A 17,330-nucleotide genomic window follows, 5' to 3' on the forward strand; every position below is an offset into this window, starting at 1 on the left:
CATTTAATTTACTGCCCACTTAGAGATTAAAATATGTATAATTAAATAGGAATTTATACAAATTTCGTAGCTTTGATGGGAGTTTTAATACGAGTATCTTTTTAACCAGTTAATTCCGTTCGACGTGTATACTCGTGGCGTAAAATAAAAAATTACTATTTACTAAAAAAACTCAAAATTTGCTTAAAAAGAAAGTTTGATTATTTGATTATCCTCTTTGGTATATCGGTTATGCTCGGTTATAATGTACTGCTTTTTATAAATTGAGTTGATTATTTTCCCCAATGCATCGGCTATTCCTCAAATTGTTTTGTGTACTTTATAATTTGTTGGCAATTTTTAAGTTCTTAATAACAATACCTCTCTTGAATAATGATTCGTTAATATTTTATCCAATAAAAATATAATCCTTCCTTTTTTTGCTTTTTTCTTAAAATTTATGATAGGAGCATTTACTCTGCGGTCGACGTGTATACCCGTCATTGTTTTATTTTACTTGCGCACTCCGTAAAGGAGTTTTCAAACTGAACTTTGCAGTTAATACAATAGGTTAAATCGAAAAAAAAATATATGTATATACATTTAATGCTTTACATTCGTTGAAAAGCAACGAAAATGTATAGAATTATGTAATAATTTTGAGAAAATAATAATCAGATTAACACGACCAGGATCTCTTAAACTTTGGTTCTCTCTCAACTCTTCAACGATTCTGTTTCTCAATCATATGCGCTCTTGGAGACCTCACACGTACAACATATATTCTTGCCACGTGCAGCCAAATTTCCACCATGGGCCCTGGTCTATTCGTGTTTTCTCCGAATCGTGTCGCTCTTGCTATCACTATTCTGGCAGAAACATCCTCTCTATTCTCAATCATTCGTCATCCACAGGAATTCTTACTTCCTCGAGACGATCTTGAAGCGAAAGGTTAGTAAAAGTTTGCCTTATCATTGCAATATGTACTGTTTGCAGAGGGTGATTCAGAAGAATGTTGGGAAATTTACAACGATCTTAATCAAGTTCCATTTAACCTACGCTTTATCGATTATATGTCTGAGTGTGTACACGATTATCTAGTCGATTAAGCTAGTATCGATTTAAAATGACTGTGAAACTGATAGTAACTTTGACATGGAATGTGAAAATAGCGGGAATTTGAATAAATTCGAGTCTTAGGAATAGGCTCAGCTGGAGATCACGGATTTTAAGGAATAATAAATATTTCTAAAAACTTTGGTTTATACGTTGTCCAAATAATGCATCACAGAGGAAATCATATTTTTTGTCAAAATTCTGCGTGACTGTTATGTTTCGGAAAGTTTGGATATCGCGCGTCACTGAAGCTAGTTCGCGTTACGTAAGTTATATTTAGGGAAAGCTGAATAAGAGTGGCGATTTGAACGTGTTAGCCTACGAACCTCAGGCATGCGATAATTATAGTCTCGCTGGTGAATAGTCAGAATGTGAATAGAAGAAGCATTTGCGTTATATTCGAGCATACTTAACTTCAATGTACAAATATTTTTCTCCGACAACGCGACGTTTTGTTTAAAATCGATGTATATATATATCGTGTACGATATATATTTCGTTAGGGCTGGCGATACAAAATTCCTAGGAATCGTAAAACCGTCCAGATGTCGCGTGTCGTAGGGACGGGGCCACGGTTCTCCAACTTTTAGGTGCTTCCTGCGCGCGTTCTTGACGCATTGCTTGACTCAGTCGTTGGCACGTTGCCTGTTTAGTGTCGTCACACGATGTCCCAGGGCTCGACTGAAAAAAGAGGAGCTGCCTGCATCCGCAGACGGTACGCAACCTTCGTACCTTCTGTATGCATCCTTCCCTCGTCTTCCTATAGCACTCGGTCTAACAGAAATTCCGCCAGTAATATTCTGCCTTGAATTATCTCAATTGGCTTTTTCCGTAACCTTTCCAATGTATGGTGCGTATGGGTAACGCTAGAGAGGGCTAACGCGTCCTTCGAACAGTGCAGGGGCGATTTAAGAAACTTACAACAATTAATTTACTTTGTTAGAAACACAGCATAATGTATTGGAATATAACGAATAAATACATCGAAAGTTTCTATTGCGTTGTGTGCCACTCGATCGAGTATTAGATTCTTAGACTTTTGGCAATTTTAATAGCCCATCGAAGAATTATAAATGTTTCTCGTTTATTAGAGAATCGATAGCTGTTCTATGCGTCGTATGATTTCGCTGGAGGCGAAACAATTGTTGAACGGTTCATTGACCCTGGTAGAAATTCAGTTACCTCCGTCTCTAGATATATGTATACGTATGCGTGTGTTTGACGTGCGAGGGGAAAAGTGAATGAGCAGTAGAACATTAAAGGAATTTGTGGATTAATCTATTAAACGGATTCCCTCGTCACTGTCGACACTTTTATAATTATAGAATCAATACATAGATACCAAAGAAAATCAGTTTTAGTTGAATTTCAGTTTTTTTAAATGTAAATGGAACGTAATTTGTTTAAAACAAATATGAAACGACGCAGTAAAAAGATAGGACATCTATAAATAAAGAAATTACAGGCGATAGGAAGACAATTTTATTTTTAAATACTTATTTTGTGACCTTTGATCGTTGTCTTCGAGAAAACTGATAGATTAGAAATAGATTAAAGGTATACGGGAAATATTTATGTTTTCGTGGTTCTTGGAGCAGGGTTGTGTTGGTTGGTCGGACGCCTGGCGTCGCGGCGCAACGGCCACGTTGGTACGTTTACTAAGACGGTGAAAGAATCGCGAAGGTGAAGGGGCGGAGTAGAGGTCCGCGAAGCGGTCATGGGGGGTGGAGGTGGCGAGAAGGCGAAAGAGAGGAAGGGGCAAGCATGGTGCATCGACTCGACATGAGGGAAGGGGGTTGATTCATCGTGGAGGCCGCACTCAGCTTCACGCAGTCGTAGAACGAATCTCGTTCATCGCGATCCTGGACGAGCGGGACGAACCAGTTACGCGTCTTCCACGCGAAAGTCAAGGACGCGAGCCGACGGAATTCCCGCTCTCGCATTCTCGAGACACGCGAGACAATCGAGAAAGTAGTCGTCTGTTGGTATGGCACATGTTCGACGTTATTTTTCGGCGTATGCTACTTGTTCGATTCCGCAAGGAAAGAGGAGACACGGCTTCTTGATCTTTAACCTCGTGCCATTATTTGTTTCTTAAGGAAGAATCGTTTGAAGATCTAAGGTTATCGCGATCTACGAGTTCGTGCTATTTCGGAGAATTATTTGTTCGAATCGATAATGCAAAACGAAGAAACTGTCGGACGTAGAGTTTCTATGATAATATGTGCCTACACGTTATTCTAGGCAGATGATTCATCGTTTACGTTCAATCTGTCGTTAATATTCAATTTGTCCTACTTACCTTTTTCGGTCAATCAGTTGCTGTCATCGGGATTTTTGTCTCCTCTTTCGTCTTGACGAGATATTTCGATTAGTTACAATTGTTATATTCGTCGTCTCGTTCGATTTTAAACGATGTTTGGTGTGAAACAGTTCATCCAGGCAGACTCGTGAGTGCTCACAATGGTCGTGGCGATGCTTGCTGACTACGGTCAATCTGATTTAGGTATGTGATACACAACAAACCTTCGTGTAAATGGATTACCCTTTCTTTTTAACTTAGCTGTTCTATAACGAAATCTAGTTATCATTTTATACAAATTTCATATCATATCAATTTACATATTCACGCAGTGTGATACAATTATTTTCTCCAATAACACTAAAAGTAGCAGAGGCATGATTAATGCAACGTAAGTAGCAAACAAACGTTACATTTCACGTTCCCTGAACGTTTATTATAGGGTAACTTCGTAATGGTGCTATCGATCGTTCGCTAGTTTTTGCAACTGTTCTCTAGCTTCACGTACGTAAAACACACGTACGTTCCTTCTCTCTTTAGAAAATTGCTGAATGTAACGCAAAGTTCATGGAAACACGTGCTAGAAAACACGATCGATATTTTCGAAGAATCTAACTATTTCTTTGTATAATAACATGCTAACTGTTCGATAGAAAATGGAGGAAAAAGGTAAAATAATTATACGAACGACCGTTATTGTCAGAGCGGAAGTTTTTACGCAAATTGGTCGAGGAACTTTCAGCTTGAATTCGTCGCGGCGAGTTTGCAATCTCGCAACGTTCAACCGGTCCTATGGATTATTCCGTTAAATTGTACAGAACAGACAACGGTACACGAAACGAGCGTCCTGCCGTTTAATTCGCTGCGATGATAAAAATTCCACGAGCTATTTAGCGCTCCGAACCACCATGACACCAGTGACATTGTTACGAGGCACGAATCACGCAAAGACCTTTTACCGACTAATCGATTTCACGATGAAATTCTTTGTACGTTGCATTGAGAACTGGTTTCACGGTGGAACAAAGGCCATATGTCCGTACTCTGTTGTCTCCTTGATATTATGGTGCTTTTTAAGGCGGCAGCAAGGCGAGATCCTTTGTCGCGTTTCGACGCGGTTCCGACATGGCTTCCGTGGCTTTCACAACCCGGACACGTGCTTCAGCAATTGACCCGAAATTTTTTTTTTAACTGTAGAAAGCATGAAAATGGTTCGGTAAACGTGGCGAATCGTTTGATGGGATTAACTAGAAACTAGCGTTCCACTTTAAATGAGTCAAACTAGATGAAATTTTAAAATACAGCTACTTCCTTTTTAGAATCATCCTGTATCTTTTTCATTAGGGATGTCTTTATTTTAAGCAGTAACGTTTGTTCCAATACACTGTCGATTGTCTTTCTAAATTATTCCATAAACAGAAACAAAAACGCAATAATTGCATCAACACGACTGCGTATTGTTAAATGATCAAAATGATGTAGTTTATACGTCAATACCAGCAACAGTGTTAACCACTAAGTTTCTCTCAAATTAAACACTGATCGTGTAATGCAGTAACAAAATTAACAAATTTTACTTGGATTTGTATATTATGTAAATATTAAACGAATCATTGTAAATGAAGCTTAACGAAGTGACCGTACAGATTTGCCAATGAATCATCGCGATTCAGCAGCCAAGCAAACTATCTTGCATTTTGCGTTTGAACGCAAGTTCTTGCGAGCTAAGTGAATCAGTGGTCTCTGGCTCATTGCCCTATGGTCACAACGACACATCGCACGAATAACTCGTAATCCACCCTAGCGATTATTCAAAGACGTCGCACGTGTCCTGCTCGATGAGTGACGCATGGCGCCGCAAGGCGTGTTCATAAGTCGTGGCCTAGGTCAATAACAGAAACCGTACTGCACATTTAAAAAGCCCAAACGTCTCTCTTCCTCCATCCCCGTACATGTTCGTCGTTTGCTCAAAGGAACACGTTTCGTGTCGTTCGTTTGTGCAAGCACAGAATTGGTTGTATCGTTACGTTTACTTAGCATTGTTCTAACGGCTTCGGATCGAAACACAGCTGGCGCCTTGTTTTCCTTTCTGTTCTGGGCAGGTGAAGATTTTTACATATCGGAAGGCTGTTTCCAAATTTGTGCTTGCATCGTATACACCCTTCGAATGTGTCAAAAGGCCTCGTGCTCGTGGTATCGTTTCTTGGTACGCACCGTCATGTTTGACGGGTAAAATCAAATATTTGTTCGTTGATTGTCACGATTCGTGGTAGCTTTATCTTGAGACCGGCATCCACCCGTTGCTTACGTGAAACTGCAACGGTGTGTAATTTTATCCTGTCATCGTCATTGTGTATTCGTATTATTATATTTTCTTCACGTAGCTTCTAAATGGATACTCGTCTTTAAGGTTAGAGTTTGAACAGATCAGCTCGCGACCGGATGCTAGCAAGCACACGTAGCACACGCGGTTACACGGAAAGAGCCAGAGCATTCTACGCGTGCATTGTCGCGCCGCGATTCACGGGGCATTGTTCCTCGTGCTTTTCAGGCCAGGCCAGAAAAGTGCAGCTGCCTTTTCCTTTTGTATGCGCCATTCTCGTGACAATCTAGATTTCGCGAGATCATAGATTACACCGTCGAAATGCTTCGGTAGATGGAGAGCCTCCGTGGACGTTTCGTTCTTCTAGCTTTATATTACCTTTCTTCAATTTTCTCTTATCTTGATGATCCTCTCGTGCATTCGTCGTGTTTCCTCCGATAAGAGAAATCCCTTTGAACGACCCGTCTGCATGTAAATTCTCCACCGTAAATTTGGCTCGGACCTGGCCGAAAATACGATTTAATCGGCGACCGGGTGTAAGATTGATGCGAACCATAATTTCTCTTCCTAAATATTGCAAGTGGTAACCAGAAGGTTACATCACTGTTGTTGTATGTGCTATCGATCCCGGATAAAGTAGTCATTAATAGAATTATCAATGGCTAAAGTATGAATTTTGCATACTGCATAATGTAACGAGAAGTATAGGTTCTTTTTCTGTATACAATAGACCCGTTTTGTATTGACTTTTGTCCACTTTAATGGACTTATAATTTAAAATTAAATCCAACAAATGTACTCTTTCATTGTATTAAAATGTATTGTCCTCGTACGAGAAATGACCAATGAAGTAATTTTTAAATTGCTTCCTCCTTGAAACAAACTGGTCTATGTTCGTATTTCTGTAGGAGAACAAAAGATACTGTAGCATTTTTAGTTTTTGAAATACATATTTCGATTTTTCTTTTAACAAAATATTTATTATATTATTTAAAATTATATTTATTATATAATTCTTATAAGACGAGTAGGTATTTATAATTATGTCGCAGAAGAACCATATTTAAACATATAAATCTTAAAGTTGTGGATTTCATGACAAAAATTTGTATAAAACAAGGTAATTCTAATTCAATAAAATACGGTCTATCTTTTGTGAATTCAACTTCTGTGTAGCAGAATACGTTATTCTTTAAGTCACAAAATTTGACAAGAGCCGTTTTTGTCACGAGCTCCTCAATTATACAGAAATACACCACCAGAACTACACCATTATAAATTTACAAAATTTTTATGAAAAATTACGAATTAATCATTTTAACTAATATAACATTACCAATCTTTCGTATCAAGGTAACAGTATATTTCCAATTTGAGCCAAAAGATTATTCAGATAACCCTTTGAATCACAATAATTGAAGTATTGTCCATGAACTATTCTCAGTTGGTACGATCGATGACTAAAAGTCATCTGATTAATCGAGATCTGATTAATTTCTGCACTCGATTGTCATCTGTCCGTTACTCTAATTGCATTTGCATAACTGGCAACGGGCCGAAACGCGGAAACGATTCTCGCGGTAACGCGTCCCACACGCGAGCTGTGGCGAGCGGATGTTGGCCAGAAGAGAATTATTATTCCGTACTTTGTAATGTGCGCGCGTTCCGCGGCGTAATCAGTGACTTCACGCCGCGTAATTGAATATTAGAAACACGTATCATGAATCATGTGAGTGGCGTTAAATATGTATGTATTTGTGATTGAAAGCAGCCAGACAAACGTATAAAAGGCTACAAATTGTTACAGTGTATCGTGCAATGTCAGTGTCGTATTTTGTCTATAACTTAGAATCAAATTACATTAGATCGTTTGGAAAAGCGACATTGACAAGCGTTATGTATTTCATGTATCGTGCTTCAAGTATATTGGAATATTGTCACTTGTAAATATATTTCTTATAACCACGTGTTTTAAGAACGTTGGTAAAAGTGTCAGGTATAAAAAAGTGTATAGTTACGGTTTTTATGACAAGTAAATATTAATAATTGAAGAATTTTTAAAGAGTGAACTCTCCAATTTCCATAGGGTATAGTTACATTCATTCTGTAGCATAAATAAATTGGTAGCTTATGGATTCTAATTAGAGGTCTCTATTACATGTGTAATTAATATATCCGTGTATTAATCGGTAGCTTTTAATTTAATACATCGGTGCACGTATATTAACATATTCATATTTTGATTCGTACGATCTATAGTATGGATATAGTATAAAATATAGTTCCCGGTAGGGTCGGTCGGCTAATCTCGAGAATCAATGGGCGAATTTGGATACGAATTAAGGAGTATTTAAGCTCTAGTATAGTATCCGCACTGTAAAATATTCGGCTACAATGATATTTTTCACGATTTTTTTGAGATTGCTGAAGTCGAAAATGGGAGTCGTTTTACATGGAGGTAGGGCGGAAAAAATTTCGGTCGACCTATTGATGTGCGATGTTCTCATGAATATGGACTGTATCTTTTTTAGAATTTGGTACTCTTAATCGATTGTACGGCTTACTCTGTCGAATTTTTAAGATCGTTCATTTTCGCGAAAAATGGCCCTCCTTTTTGGCTTTGGCAACTTAAGGTATCCCCGAGAAAACACACCCAGACCAAACATTTTGCAGTCCACGTACTACAATATATGTACCTTATCCGGGTATTTCTCGAGTAAGGTTCAGATGTTGTGTAACTTTTGGAAGGTTTTGGGAAGGACTTGGGAAGTAAGAATCACTACGATATGACCATTGTGGACTAAGTTGAAGCTGAAAGGACGAATAAGATACAGTTTGCAGATATTCGCTCGAGAGATCTTCGCTACGATCATGTTTTGTTTATAATCGGGGTCATCGTATAGCGAGGCAATATGATTTCGTTTCCGGGCAATGTTTTCCTCTTTTCGGCGTGCAGCGTGTCAGAAGCTTCACGATTTCGTTGTATGACAGTCGATGTTGTTTCACGGTCTACAGAACGGTTTGCCGAGACAATAGGAATTCACGAAATCGTCAGGCATATTATTAAAAAAGATTATATAAAGTCTCGATCAAAGACTGATTAGATCAGCTGAATAATACATAAATATTTTACTCACAACCACTACCCCTTGTAAAGGTCAGTTATTTTGCTTGTAGCAGTTTCTTTTACAATGAATGTATTCTTTTTTATGTACGCTATTTGAGTATTTTAATCTCTGTCATACCAAGGAGAAGCTTACATAATTAGATAAGGTTTATATAATAGATCAATGTAGAATTTGCTATTTTTCGGACACTTGAAATTTCGTTTACATCTGATACGTTTTTTTTTATACGTTTTATTTTAATATCGCTACTATGATTATCTTTTTTACTTTCTCTCTTATTATAGAGTTAAATGCTTTTAATGTTTACTAAAATAATAGGATATATTAAAAACATTTTTTAACTCATAATAAAAACAAGGATAAAAATATTTCATACGTGTTCGAAAATTAATTCTTGAAATTTCTTCCATTGTGTCACTAGAAAAATTATTTAAATTTCCCATATTGCATAAATAATTTCAGCTGTAGGAATTGAATCGAATCAATTGCGACACATATTGAGCAATAATTATCATACTCTTATGTCACTGTGGTCTCGTACTTTGTGTCTGACTTAGATTCGAATTAGATTCGTTTCCACTTTTCATTAATATCTACAACTATTACGTATTTCGCGTATTGTAGCTAAAACATACTGGAATATTGTCACTTGTAAATCACGTGTCCGCTCTAATCATGTATTTCAACGATATTGCTACAACATTTAGCAAATGCCTGTAAACAATTACTCGAGTTTGCACGTTAATTCCGAACCGGGTGTAAATCTGCATTCAATTATAACGAGCTAAGCTAAACTACTCTCGAGAAGCGAGGAAATTTTAGAAACGTGTCCGGTGAAACACACGTCGACGTAACAAAATTCCATCGAGTCTATTTCTTCACGAAATACGGTATGATCGTTCGTCCTAATGGTTCTCCAACGCGGCGCGCTTTAATTAATTGCAATTGCGCAATCTGGGGTTTCTCTCCGAACGTTTAAATACCGAGAGAAGGAGTGAAAAAGAGACGGAATATAAATGGCATTAGTCGATCGAGGAATCTCGAATGGGCCGTCGGTCTTCGACGTGTTTTCGATAATAAATCGATTTTACGTAGCCCGATCTCGCGGAGCGTTGCGTGGCTGGTCGGCGCTCGCGTTACGCGGCTGACCTATTCGCACAGCTATTTGCGTGGAACGTTCAACAAATTGCTGCGCCTCTCTCGTTAGAAGCCGACTAATTTGCCGCGAGTGCCCGCTCCTCGTTCGCGTTCGTATTTTTGCGTTACATCATTCCCTGTTTTGTTCTACGCCTTCGTGACCCGTGGCAAGATGTAACGAGCACAAAACGCTACGAACAAAAGAGTATTCGAAGTCTACAAAGTCTCAGGTTGACCGAAGTCGATAGGTGAATTTACCACAAATGGAAAGAAATATCATATTTATAAAGCAAATAAAATTTTATAAATATTATATTTATACGTACGGTCTTTGACTGTCGAATTAAGATCATGCAAAAATTTCATTCTTTTAACTGCAACATGAAAATTACCGTTGACTGTTCAAATTGTATCTAAATACCTAGATAATTATGTGCGCAGTTAATATGCTATTACGCCGTGTTACAAAATTATGTAGATCCGTTCGTTTGTACTAGGCTGCAGTAGGTAATTTCTTTCATTGTCAGACAAATCTAAATTGATTGTCATATTATCCAATTCACAAGATGAAGATTCAAGATGTTTAACAAATTAATGAAGGGATAAAATATACGACTGTATATGTAGTATATGCGAAGCGCAAATGAATACGAACTGTAATCAAGTATTGCAAGGAAATGCAAATTATGTAGATGTTTCGCGTCGGTCACGCAACGTACGTGTTTTTCATGTGTATATTCCTTTACTTAATCCTATTACGTAAAATGTCATGTATTTAACAAGAAAGTTTCTATATTTAAATTGATAATTACTCTTTACAAAAAATAATCCAATCAATAGGAGGAAGATATACTTTTATGTTACTAGCTGCAAACTGATTGTATGAAAAACAAATATTCTTATTCACCTGACATGAAATGTATTAATATGTATCTACATATAAGTGTACAATATCGCGGTAGTTAATAAAATTTGCCATTATATAGAGTTCGTTCGAGCCTTTCAATTTTATTAATGTAAAAAGACATCCAATGGTATCTTCATATTTTCAAAAAAAAGATCGGAGATTTTTACTGATGTTAATTCGGTAGCCAGAGGCGGTAATATCGCGTGACAGAGAAAACGGACGGGGAATATCGAGACCAATCATTGATATATCGACTGTAATCGTTTCGACTATAGCTATGCTTGATTCCGTCTTCGTAGCGTAATGCGTGTGCGATATTGCCACTAAAAAAAAAAAAGAGAAAAAAAAAATAATCGGTATAGATATCGGATCCGGAAACCGAATAAATCGACTCCTCGAGTTTGCATATATTTCTCCGGAGGCTACCCGTATACACGGCGAAGCATAGCGTGAAACTAAACTGAATTGGTACGTTGTACGCTTTTTACGATGATTTGATCGCCGTGTAAGGAATGATACGATACACGAAGATCACGGAGATCCGCTTCAAGCCGACGATTCGTAGAAATGGGTAAATCGTCGAGTGCCTATGTATATCATATTAGGCGGATTGTGTCGTTTCTCAGAAAACTTGGCGTAGAAATCGCGGTCACGATCACGTTAGGGTTACCGGTTAGCCTCGTCAGTAATATATAATAGAAAGTTCCGTGTGGTATTATTAATTGGCGTTATTGAGACTGTTTTCGTGCGTTTCTAATGGGATGGTCGAGGCTTTCTAGGCTCCGCGAAAGGCGTTACTCTTTATCAAGCATGGTGATCCGATGAGGTGTTCCGCGATATATGGCTGTTTGATTGGTTGACTAGTTCGAGTTGTTTATTAAGTCGAATGCTGTATTATTCTCCTAATCTTGATTATTGTATACGTGTTAATCCAAATATGTTTTGTTTATTTCAGGTAAGCAAATAAAAGTTGATCTTCCAACGACGGTTTCAGTATAAACTTAGTTAGCCTTGCGCGCGGTGAGTTTAATATGTATAATATATATAATCGTCTCACATAAAAACTGGCCGTGCCTTTTTTCGTATCGGCAAGTCGTAAGTTACTACGGTAATTCGTATCGGTTGTTGCTTCCATTCTATTCCTCGTAACGAGGGATCCAGTTGCCGAGATTCGCTAATTAAAGTTTCATCTTGGCTGCCAGTTTTTCTGTTTGTTTATACGAGAGCTCATGCCGCGTGAAGAAAATTAATGTAATTATCGCCACGTATGGCGATCCTCGAGGATCGAGCGATTCTTGCAACGAGCAATCCGATGATTCGAAGATAAGGAGATCTTGTACTGTGTTAATATTTCGTACTCGACCGCTTTCGGTCACGGGAATTAAACTTGTATTTTACTCGTTTTACGCGATGTTTACATCCGCTACATTGCGAATCAACCACGATGAAAAACAAATCGTTCTCTTTTTCGCCTCGGTTCTCGATGACAGCGTCTCAATGCGGTGTGCTATTAGCACGACGATTAACGCGTTCATCGTTTCGTGACAGAATTCCGTCGCCGTCGTCTAAACGAGTCTCGACAATTTCAACGGTGCAACGAATAAAACGTTACGCGAGATCGGTACGATGCCTCGTTCCCATGCCGAGGACATTTCACAGGGATTAATTTCAAGCCGACCGAGATAGCTAGATCGAAGCTGATACCGGTGCAAAGAGGGTTAACGAACGCAATTTGCAAGCATCTCGTTGCGGTTTTTCGAGGTTAAAGGATAGGCGTGTTCAGGTGGGACACCTGGACGCGTGACACTCGCGTACAGGTCGAGGGAGAAGGCTTAATTCCTGAGAAAGTTTCTCACGATAGGAGGTGCGCCACCGATCTTGAGTTCGTATCGGTAATCGCAGAATCCATGCCGGGGAAAACGGTACTGTGTGGCCTGTTATCTCGGCCAATAATTTCTCGCTGTTATATTTGAACAGCTCCCACGTACGGCCGGCTAATCGTACCCTGGTTGCGTTTTGGTATCGATCTTTAACACCAAAAGCACGCCAGAATTACCTTCTCCTTGATCAAGCATTGCGCCCCAAGTTAGGAAACAAGGAATGAAAATGGATAAATACCGATCGAGTCCATATCTTAAATCAATTTATCCGACTGAGCGGCTACGAATATTATTTACTGGTAAATTAGAGTCGTCGAAAGACTCGTAGTATCTTGGAAAGATCGTAAGCAGTTTGTGCACGATATTTCCAAGAGTTATTACGTATGAATACAGAATTATCACATATTTTGATTGAAATTTTCTTTGATTATAGTATCTCGTTATTTAGTCGATAACGTTCAATAATATGATAAAAAAAGTACGTGTAATATATAGGTTTATGAATGACGATGGATAGTTGTTAGTAAGCTTGTTAGTAAAAACACGTAATAATTGTATGTAGAACGACCTTGTTAAAACGTGTCCGCGCGAATCACGAGCGAGATACACGGCCAGAGTCATATTAAAAGACGCAGCAAGCCGTTTCGGCTACTCATTAGTATCCGTGAACAGAAGAACTTTAATTATTTCCATTATTTCCACGTTGAATAAGTTAGACTCCACCGTGACGTGTTCGTATATATGCACGAGGAGTACAGAAAGGGGAAAAGGAAGGTCAATCGCCGATGGAATTCTTCAATTTCGTGGTAGAGAGGTATTAAACTTCCCGCGGAAACGATGAGCTTCCTTAAGCGTGTCCGACTAATTTTCTGAATCGCACTCCGCTCGAAGATAAGGGGCTCGTTAAATTCCTTTTAATTGCTTGGCAAGCTCGCGCGCGCGGCCCAAATGGCTTTCGTGCTTTTTCTCGACGGAGTGTCTGTGAGCTTAGATTCGTAGAGACAGTGGTAATATTTGGAACAGGATACGTTATCGTTCCTCTATATGGCTTAATTAGCATCGCCACGGACGTTTGTTCTCTTATGCCAGTTCTCTAGCTTATTTTCATTTAATCATACATTGTTATGATTGGAGGCACTCTGCGTGATTAATTAAAGTGTCTCGATAAATAGGCGATCGCTCGAACGACGTGTTCGATTTATGACCTTCATTTATAGATCACGATTTCCGATAGGTCGTTAGTTATAACTGTAATTAACATCGATAAACTGAAACGACACGGTTTCACTGACGGACGCGTTAATTACGTTGCATTTTTGTTGATCTGTTTTTCTGACTACGTGCATCTGGAGATAATTCTAGATACAGCTATTTATCAATGCGGTTTCGTATAGTTCCAATTGGTATCGTTCATTGGTTCTGTTCTGTGTTTTTGGCTTCTTTTTTATGTTCGGTGGCCTGTCGTGCGTCAGATCAGAGATAAAGATACGTAGTCGGCGATGCTTAAAAATCTCATTGATTCTTAACGGCAACAAGTCGATGCTATCAGATGTTGTTTGGACGTTTCGTATGGTTAAACATGTTCCGATAAATACGCGATTGGTTCGTCGATAACCGACTAGTGCCGAGGTTAAACGACTCGCCCGCTACAATAAGATACCTAATTCTCTAATCGGTGTTCGAGACTCCGAAACCACCCACGTGTACACGAACTTACCTCGAGGCTTTCTCCTCGGCCGACCCTTGTGCAATCGTCATTGCAGATCGAATGCTAACAAACGAGGAAACTTCTGAGAACAGTTTTCTACATATCGACAGCGGTTCGGCTAGGTCGTTCACCTTGATGGATTTCCATTGTGCTCCGCGAAATTGCTTATTCGGTAAGGTAGATGGAATATGACTAAATGGTATTTGGAACATACGTCGGTGTGTTAATCTGTACACAAATGATTGGACCAACAGTTTCATCACGGTGACAGCAATCTTACTATGTAGAAACACTAGGCAGAGAAACCACAAAGAATCGCTAGTTTATCGAAGAATGCGGTTTTAGTTGTCTTTTATACGTCTGATGAACAACATCGTTTCTCACTGTGAAGACACGGGAATCGTGTCAAACGAGCACCGGTATTTGTAATGATCGTTGTTGAAGGGTTCTTCACACGTCTCGTTGACCAGAACGAATCCATCAGGCGTCCATCGACGTTTCGCGTAATATGGTCGAAGACGCGAGGAAAGGCAGGATGGACGACCTCGCCCACGTTCCATTACCCGATTACATAAACCTGACAGACACAGAACTCCGTAGAACGGTTGGAACGAGCGAGTTACTCAGCCAGCCAATGCCGCGACGTGTGGAGGCCAATGATGTTAAATGCAAAGGCCTACTTAACGTCACTTTAGTGTACAGGGTGTGACTGCCTTCGCCATCGCCACGATACGATGCTTCAACCTATATACGATGTCAATGAGCGACATGCTAATTTGCCTCGCGTACTGCCGGCGTCTTGACTATTTTATTTCGATCAACATCCAACAGTTATTTCCATTACATTCCATTCCGATCGATACGCAGTAACTTTCGATTTTACTTTCTTTTTTCTTTTCTATCGGTTTTATATCGAGTGTAATCTACGAATGTACTGTAGTGGCAGCATGTGGTAGCAGTGGTTCATGAAGGTATTTGAACACTTAGCATAGAAGGCTTTTGTATGTGTATGTTGCGCGCGTGTGTGTGTTACGTGGAGCATTTTGGAGTTTCATTGTACTTAGTACTTGCGGCAGGATGTGGCTGTCATGATCGTGTTGCTAAGGGTTGGTCTGACTTGTTCAGAAGCGACATTGATCAACTCCATAAATCGAAGAGTACAGAAAACATTAACGACGTCGCGGAAACTGTTTTCCAAATTTACCTTCCAATCAAATGCAATGAATTTGAAAAATGTTTCGTATAATATACGTAATATATCTATATATATATTCACAAAAGATTTCACGAGTGTCCGAATGCTTTGGTAAGCTGTTGTATAAGAGTCGTAATCGCAAGAGTTCCAATTTTCCAAGTATTGCTCTCACAATACTGGGAAAGGTTAGTTCTGGAACGCTGCTCAAGGACACTGTATGCATGGAAGTTGACGGTATCTCATATTTTCTCGACGATGGTCGTCGTAAGAATTCCAGGAACGATCAAAGAAAATTACTCGACTGTCCGGCGTTTCTTGCGTTTGGTCGCTTAACTTAGTGATGGAATTAGCTCATTACCTCCCTGTCCACGTTCTGTACGATTTACCATGCTCGATTCTAGCGTGCTGCTGCAAATCGCTCACCGTTGATGCATATCGCGGTATCGTTAATCATCTAGACACTTGGCAAGCTTGCGTGCGATATTAGAAGAAAAGTAGATTATGGGCTATATATATTGTCCGAGAGAAAAAGAGTCGTGCGAACGAAACGATAGAGGAGAGTCTTTGGCGAACGACTGCAGCGCTAATTACTTGTTCAGATTCAATTCCCTTTCGACTCGTTTGTCCAGTTTATGGGTGGTCTTCCGTGAGTTAGACAGGGAGTATCGTGTGTCGTATCGTGAGAGTAACTCGACTCTTCTCGAGCACTTATTCGATTTCGCGAAAAGTCGACGCGCATCTTGTTGTTGCTTCCTTGAAAGGAACGAAATCTCTTGAAACGTCTCGAAGAAAGTCGTTCCTCAAGTTTCCCTTCTTTCGAGTTATGCATTCTGACCATATCTGGGAAAAAAAAAACGATCCGTGACATAATTTTCTTTCTCTCTCTTTCTCTCTCTCTCTCTCTTTTCTTTTTATTTCTAGTTAATTTAAACGTGCCACTCAGCTTAGGTAATTTATGAAGATTTATTCATTTATGGAGAATTTATATATGCGACGATATACACATAATACGCAAAGATATATAAGATATGGGAATTGTTGTAATTATGAAAATTAAAATTGCAAAAGTGCATAGAATGTATACAACGTAAAAAGATACGTATTTAGCTTTAGCTGTATCCATAAAAATATCAGTCTACGTAAAGACCCAGTGTAATTATTTAACAAATGGCGATTCTTCGGAAGTGACATAATTTTGAATTAAAATTCCGCATACAAAGTGCGTATCATTGAAAGTTAATTTAAAATAACCGAGGATTTTTTGTTGTACGATTATGAATCATGGTTATCTTTTTATTTACATTTATTGAAGATATCAGTCGAGTTTCTTTCGAGCGACATATGGTTGCTTGATAACGTATCGGTACGTAGCCGTTTGATACCATACGGTTTGTTCTTGATTTGTTTGTAGCCGATCAGGAAAACTCGTCGAAGTAACATACTAACGAAATATGGATAGTAACTAGTTCCGTAACATACTAACGAAATCATGGGGACGCGTAATCGAGTGATTGAAACATGCAAATGTTGCCGATGACCCTGAAAATGTTGAAAATGCTGCTGGGCGAGTGTGACTCGACAACTGGTGTTTGAGGTCCGTCAGACGTTAAAAGAAATTTTATCCCGATAGCCATTTTTTTTTTCAAATTAATGTA

The 17,330-nt window shown here is 39.0% G+C and overlaps 1 protein-coding gene across 5 annotated transcripts in view; it reads left to right on the plus strand.

The window, feature by feature from the left end:
• Positions 1 to 776: 776 nt before the first annotated feature.
• Positions 777 to 17,330, plus strand: part of LOC100648046 (MAP7 domain-containing protein 1) — a 197,327-nt gene continuing 180,773 nt past the window's right edge. For 2 of the 5 annotated variants that reach the window (XM_048414396.1, XM_048414399.1), the window contains exon 1: positions 777 to 930. In XM_048414396.1, coding sequence (XP_048270353.1) covers positions 792 to 930 — 139 coding nt within the window. In that variant the 5' untranslated portion in view covers positions 777 to 791. Of the gene's footprint in view, positions 931 to 2,941; positions 3,081 to 3,528; positions 3,602 to 17,330 lie in introns of those variants that run through there. The other 3 variants (XM_048414402.1, XM_048414405.1, XM_048414408.1) reach the window with 3 other exon arrangements.

The sequence above is a fragment of the Bombus terrestris genome, chromosome 2, assembly GCF_910591885.1.
Source record: "Bombus terrestris chromosome 2, iyBomTerr1.2, whole genome shotgun sequence".
NCBI lineage: Eukaryota > Metazoa > Arthropoda > Insecta > Hymenoptera > Apidae > Bombus > Bombus terrestris.